Raw genomic sequence first — 6,884 nt, forward strand, 5'->3', positions numbered from 1 at the left:
CATACATGGAAGTAGCCATAGGAGCTCACGAAGTTAACCTACAAAGTGATTCCAAAATTTCTGGAAATAGCGTTTAATGACGCCGAATAGTGCATGGATAAATTTTATTCCGAAGCTGTAGTAGAGGTAATTTGAATAAGAACGGAGTTTGTTGCATAGTTGTAGTGCCAATAGTTAATGAAATATATTCCTGGCACTAAGGGCGTTAACAGTACCATTCAAACCCAAAGTAGCATTGTATCGATGCCTAACACTAAATAGTCGCCATGACTTCGGAAAGTGGAGCGTTATTGTCCATGAGTGTGCAGGCCGTTGTGGCCGAGCGGTTCTAGGAGCTTCAATCCGGAACCGATCTACTGCTACGGTCGCAGGTTCGAATCCTGCCTCGAGCATGGATGTGTGTGACGTCCTTAGGTTAGTTAGGTTTAAGTTGTTCTAAGTTCTAGGGGACTGATGACCTCAGATGATATGTCCCATAGTACTCAGAGCCATTTGAACCATTTGTCCATGAGTGTGTAAGTATGGAGTGAAATTGTGGCAGTTAATACCGTTGAACCGTTTTTCAAACATGGATCTCTGAATGCCAACCGCTCTATCAACGGACTAGAACTGTGACTTTTACTAATGCTGGCGGAATCTCTGTTACAGGCAACAAAGAACATGTAAAAGCACAGCTCATAGAACTGAATCAATGTTTCCCCAACTCTAGATAGGGTGAAAAGGAGCAGTAAATTATCCAGTCTGTCTGCCCGACCTGACACAACCACATCCTTTCCTATAGTATAGATAAATGCTGTTGTTCATACCGACTGTGAGACATGGGATTAGGTCAGCCTGTAAGTACATTTCGTCTCCGATGCTCCGCTGTATGCAGCGATCATAGAGTGCAAGACTAGAAGTGTGTATAGCAGCTAACGATCATCATTCTGAACTAACATGACCGAGCGAGGTGGCGCAGTGGTTAGACACTGGACTCGCATTCGGGAGGACGACGGTTCAATCCCGCGTCCGGCCATCCTGATTTAGGTTTTCCGTGATTTCCCTAAATCGCTCCAGGCAAATGCCGGGATGGTTCCTTTCAAAGGGCACGGCCGACTTCCTTCCCCGTCCTTCCCTAATCCGATGAGACCGATGACCTCGCTATCTGGTCTCCTTCCCCAAACCAACCAACCAACCAACCAACTAACATGAAGCAGGACAGGAACAAATACTGCGCTACCGCTAGACCAGGTATCGCTCGTGGCTGTGCGGCTGGTCCCGGCGGAGATTCGAGTCCTCCCTCGGGCATGGGTGTGTGTGTTTGTCCTGAGGATAATTTAGGTTAAGCAGTGTGTAAGCTTAGGGACAGATGACCTTAGCAGTTTAGTCCCATAAGATTTCGCACACATTTGAACATTTTTTGAATCGCTCGTGGCGTTCAGTGACGGTAACTCGTGAACTATTTAGACCGTGTCCGTAAACTTGTAAGAAAATCCTTTATGACCCAAATAACCTCTGCTATTAGTTTCGTAGTAAAAATAGGCATTATTCTATGTACATGTGTTAGTTTCAAACACATCCATCATCAATGTTTTTACATATCAAATGCGCATATCAAATGGTTCAAATGGCTCTGAGCACTATGCGACTTAACTTCTGAGGTCATCAGTCGCCTAGAACTTAGAACTAATTAAACCTAACTAACCTAAGGACATCACACACATCCATGTCCGAGGCAGGATTCGAACCTGCAACCGTAGCGGACGCTCGGCTCCAGACTGTACCGCCTAGAACCGCACGACCAAATGCGCATATCGCATGGAGTTCTATTTGTAGATAATTCGCACTGTTATACTCACGTGCACAGCTGTGCATTGTTGGATATTTAAAGCAGTTTCTACTCCTTAATCGATATTGGAATCTATGTTGTTGTTGTGGTCTTCAGTCCTGAGGCTGGTTTGATGCAGCTCTCCATGCTACCCTATCCTGTGCAAGCTTCTTCATCTTCCAGTATTTACTGCAACCTGGTTAAACTAGTCCCTCAATCACGTTCTCAGTTATGAATCTGCGGGCAGCAACCAAAGGTACCTCTGGACGTTTTTGGGGTTGTTGGTTGCGCTTAACACAACTGTTGTCATTGGTGATGATTGAGTGTGCGCCTCGGTAATGAGTGGGTGAGCCGATCCTAAAGTAGGAGTGAGCCGAAGGCAAGCAACTTCCAATAAAGACAGAAAGGAGCAATGGTGATCAAATCAGAGTTGCGCTTGATAATTATTTCACTTTTTTAAAGGTTTGTTGTAGTCGTGGTGATCTAGCGGGTAGAGAACTAGACTCCAGCCATGGAAGTCCCGATTCATTCCCAGGTAGGAGCAGGAGTTTTCCTAGTTCCAGTCGCTGCAGACGGCCCCAGGTCCACTCAACTATCACACTGAGTAAGAGGGATTTTTGCCAAAGGTAAAAGGCAGCAGGGGCGAAGGGCTCGCCACTCTTCCCCTCCGAGATAAAAAAAATGGTTCAAATGGCTCTGAGCACTATGGGACTTAACTTCTGAGGTCATCAGTCCCCTAGAACTTAGAACTACTTAAACCTACCTAACCTAAGGACATCACACACATCCATGCCCGAGGCAGGATTCGAACCTGCGACCGTAGCGGTCGCGCGGCTCCAGACTGTAGCGCCTAGAACCGCTCGGCCACTCCGGCCGGCCCTCCGAGATCTATGGCGAGCGAAACGCTGCACTCTGCCTGATGTCCGTGCTTCATGATCGCTGTCTGAGGAAGAAAACTTTCTGCGTTCTAGCGTTTAATAAGTACTCGGCAGAATAAAAATCCTACCACATATTTTTCAGGAACTTATTTTCTTTGGCTGTCGTAGTGTGTGTATGGATTTTTTGGTCATAGAAAATAAATAAACGCGATCTACTTTGAGTTACGTTAATCCATTTCTTTCAGAATGATATACGTAAATCTCTTGATTGGAATTTCAGGCCGGCCGAAGTGGCCGTGCGGTTAAAGGCGCTGCAGTCTGGAACCGCAAGACCGCTACGGTCGCAGGTTCGAATCCTGCATCGGGCATGGATGTTTGTGATGTCCTTAGGTTAGTTAGGTTTAACTAGTTCTAAGTTCTACGGGACTGATGACCTCAGCAGTTGAGTCCCATAGTGCTCAGAGCCATTTGAACCATTTGATTGGAATTTGTCATTGTTAATTCATTAGGGTGGAACAGAAATGGCCTACTCTACGCAAAAAACTTTTTCTCAGTTTCAGTATATTCGAATCGAGGATTTCTCTCCGAGCCATGAGCAGATATGTTAGGAATATAGAATGGTACTTTGTTGAGTTTCGTGAGCTCTTTCTCAGCCTTTGGCCACAAATATCTGCAACAAATTATGATCCGCACTAGTGCCGGACCCCAATATGTTGGTGATTATGACTGATTTCAACTGCTAATACTAATGACTGTGTCTTAGAGAGGACAACATTTTCCTTCTGGACTATAATTTAATGTATTTATTCACAACGTTGGCGATTTCGACCTATTATGCTAATTTTAAGCAATAAGTCACAATGAACTCCGTCGATGCGTCGTTCCCGTTAAGAGGACACTTTCCTCGTGTCAGCCATGTTTATACGTTCCACGTGTGTAGTAAGACAGTAGTCTTCGTCATTTGTATAAAAGAATGTAGCATTTCATGTAATAACTGCCAACGAGTCCAACACTGACACACACCAAGCAACATTGCGAAAGGAACTGAACGCACCATACAACACAGCCACAGTCACCTGACCTTTTGCGCAGGTAGAGGTAGCGATCTCAGCGTTCAAAAACAAGGAAGTACCTGGACTACACGGGATTCATATAGATGTATTAAAACAGATAATACCACAGATCACCCCACTCCTTACAACTCTGCTAAACGACGCTCTAGGGATGAGTCGTGTGCCTGCAATTTGGAAGGTCTCCAAGGCAGTCGTAATAAAGAAGGCAGCTGACAGGGATCCATCAGATCCCGAGCCATATAGGCCTATATGTGTTATAAATACACTTGCCGAGGTCCAGGAAAAGGTGCTGTGCAGGCGTTTACAGGCGCACAAAGCTCTTCGTGGCCTAAGCCAACACCAATTCGGCTTCAGAGAGGGAAAGTCGATTGATGATACCATCAGCCAAGCGTTACAATTTGCCAACAACACCAAGGCTAAGTGTGCAATGGCAGTTATGACCGACATTGCAGGTGCCTTTGATAATCTCTGGTGGCCCGTAATGTTCAAGAGACTCAGGCAACTGGTGGTACCCGAAACACCATAAAAGTCTACTAGACTGCTGTAAGAGCAGAGTGGTCGAATGGCAGATGGACGGCCGAAAAGTAATCAAACGAATTACAAAAGGCTGCCCCCCAGGGCCGATCTGTAGCCCAATCTTCTGGGACATCACTACCGAACTCCTCCTGCAATTACTGGAGAGAACAATAACGACAAATGAAGTGTCTGCCAACAATAGGTCCCAGCTAGAAGAAATACCCTAAATAAACAACACAATAGCCAAAAAATTAGAAGTTAAGTTTTAGTTATTAGGAAACCTAGAGTAGATGTTAGATTCAGATGAAGAGCTGTGATTGGCGGTCGGTGGTTTGATGGATAATTCCAAGACACTCACTGTCATACACACTTGTTGAAGGGACATTTTTGCACTATCATCTTTCCTATCTTCTGTTTTTATTCAAAAAAAATTACCCTTTGTAATAGTATTTTCTAAAATTTTGATAATTTCATAAATGTTTATTATCTTTTATCTATCCATCTTAAATGCAAGGATCGTGTTTATTTTAGAAATTTTTCCCTAATTTATAATATGTCTTCAAGTTATAAAATGTTATAACCTATTCTCTGTCTTCATAAATTCCTCTTCTATTCATAAATAGTTAATTTTAAGATTTTCGTTTCTTAATTGCTTTAAAGTTGCAATGCTATTAATCCTTATTAAAAATAAGAAACAATAAATATGTTTCACATTCTGTACATGTAAAATTTCGTATTGTGAAAGTACGAACTCTGTTAGTAAGAAGGTGGCAGGTTGTTTTTAAATGACGACAAATAAATAAATGAATAAATATAGAATCCAAGTCATCTGAGCACATAATTTACACCGTACGTCCACCAGATGTAGCACCTGACAAATTTTATACAAATGACGAAGACTCCTGTCATATTATACATGTGTAATAAACAAACATGAACATGAATAGCACGAGGACATGTTTTCTTCAAAGGAACGATGCATTGATGCACTACATAGTGAGCTATCGCTTGAATTTGGCATAATAGGCTGAAATCGCGATCGTAGTAAATAAATACATTTCGTAACAGAGGAGACTTCAATGTATAATTTTTTTCAAGTCAGAGTGTATTGGTCTCTGTTCTTACGCTGTTGTGATACCTTACATACAAAATGTCACTAAGGTAGTTGCCGAATAGAAAAAAATTACCATGGCACCTTTGGCTAAGTTATTATACCAGAAAAATCATTCAGACCAGAGATAACGCCCACATTCCAAACATAAGACGATATCGAGAGTTGTCTGATATTTGTGACCAAGTAGAGTTTAAAGAAAGCATACGGTAGACTGTGACTACTCCGGTTGTGAGGACTCGCAATGCCATGCACAGGCTCCGTGAACGCTTTCCAGCAATGGGCCGTCAATAATAGGCGCCAATGGGACAATGTCATTCTCAAAATTAGTTGAAAACATTGCTTGATACGAAACTGCCATGAATAAATACGTATTTTGCATTATTTGTTAAGTGTGATGTTTATAACATTGTTGCAGACTGTATTTAATTTAGGAGAAACAGTGTTTGTAACATAGTTTTAACCATTTCCATCTAACTATCTAACTGACACGTTCCCAATCTGTAACCAACAGAAGAAATTACGTACGCAGACTGCATGCTAGAGTCTCACGAGGGTTCTAATGAATTTGTTTCTACTTTCCAGATATCCATCTACCAAACTACAGACGCTGAGTGTGAAGGGCTGTGCCATCACTCCGGAAAGGAAGTCACACTTTCGGGCCGCGAGTGAACGAGATATTTCCCATGCATTCGCAACGTGAGACGAACAGTGCTGGCAAACAGAAGACAATAAAGACGAATACTGACTTCGCAAGTGTGCCCCGCTGTTCCTATCTGGAATTTACAAATATATTCGAGAGTAGCGTTGACTGTTTGTAATAAATATGCCATTGCATCTCAATCCTGATCTTCAGTACAAAGCTGTAATTTTCTAGACAAGTTTGTGTACTCCCCTATTCTAAATGTGATGTCGTGACTGAGACATCGAGTCCAACCACTGAGAGGAACAGCACTTTAGGTGATCTGAAAATCATCTGCAGAGCAATCAAGCATTTTCTTTTCTTTTGAATTGTACTTCCTTGTAAATATTCTGCCAGAAACTTTCCTAAGTAAAGAACACATTTTTAAAAGAATTTGTTGTTTCCCTTTCTTTGAACATATCCTACAGCTGCCCTACGTCACTCTGATATTAATTTGAAAAAAAAGAAAAGTCTGTGTTCTGTTTGGAAAAAAATATCTTACACTGAAACGTGTATACAGTGATCACTGAAGCAAGACAACATGGCCAACTCATAACTTGGTTTTACTGCAGACGGCAGATGAATAGCTGTGTATGCACTATTGACCTCTTGTCAAATTATTTGTGACTAGCTGCTTATCCGACATTGCCTGGGTATGTATTTATTTCAGCCCTGTTAGCCCATACATTGACCATCCCCCCCTCCCTGCCCATCTCCTCTGTGCCACACCCCCACGCCCACTGCCTGTCTCCTCTTGTATCTCTCTCAGTTCACCTGCTCCCCCTGAACTTTCATTGTCCATCTGTTCCTGTCCTCT

General features: G+C 42.6%; 1 protein-coding gene across 1 annotated transcript in view; it reads left to right on the top strand.

Annotated features, from left to right (window-relative positions):
- The window catches only part of LOC126469558 (uncharacterized), a 67,653-nt gene extending 61,193 nt beyond the window's left edge, over positions 1 to 6,460 (top strand). Inside the window, exon 5 of the mRNA XM_050096677.1 lies at positions 5,971 to 6,460. Within this exon, the coding sequence (XP_049952634.1) occupies positions 5,971 to 6,088 (118 nt within the window). The 3' untranslated portion in view covers positions 6,089 to 6,460. The remainder of the gene's footprint in view (positions 1 to 5,970) is intronic.
- The last annotated feature ends 424 nt before the right edge of the window (positions 6,461 to 6,884 follow it).

This window comes from Schistocerca serialis, chromosome 3, assembly GCF_023864345.2.
Source record: "Schistocerca serialis cubense isolate TAMUIC-IGC-003099 chromosome 3, iqSchSeri2.2, whole genome shotgun sequence".
Lineage (NCBI taxonomy): Eukaryota > Metazoa > Arthropoda > Insecta > Orthoptera > Acrididae > Schistocerca > Schistocerca serialis.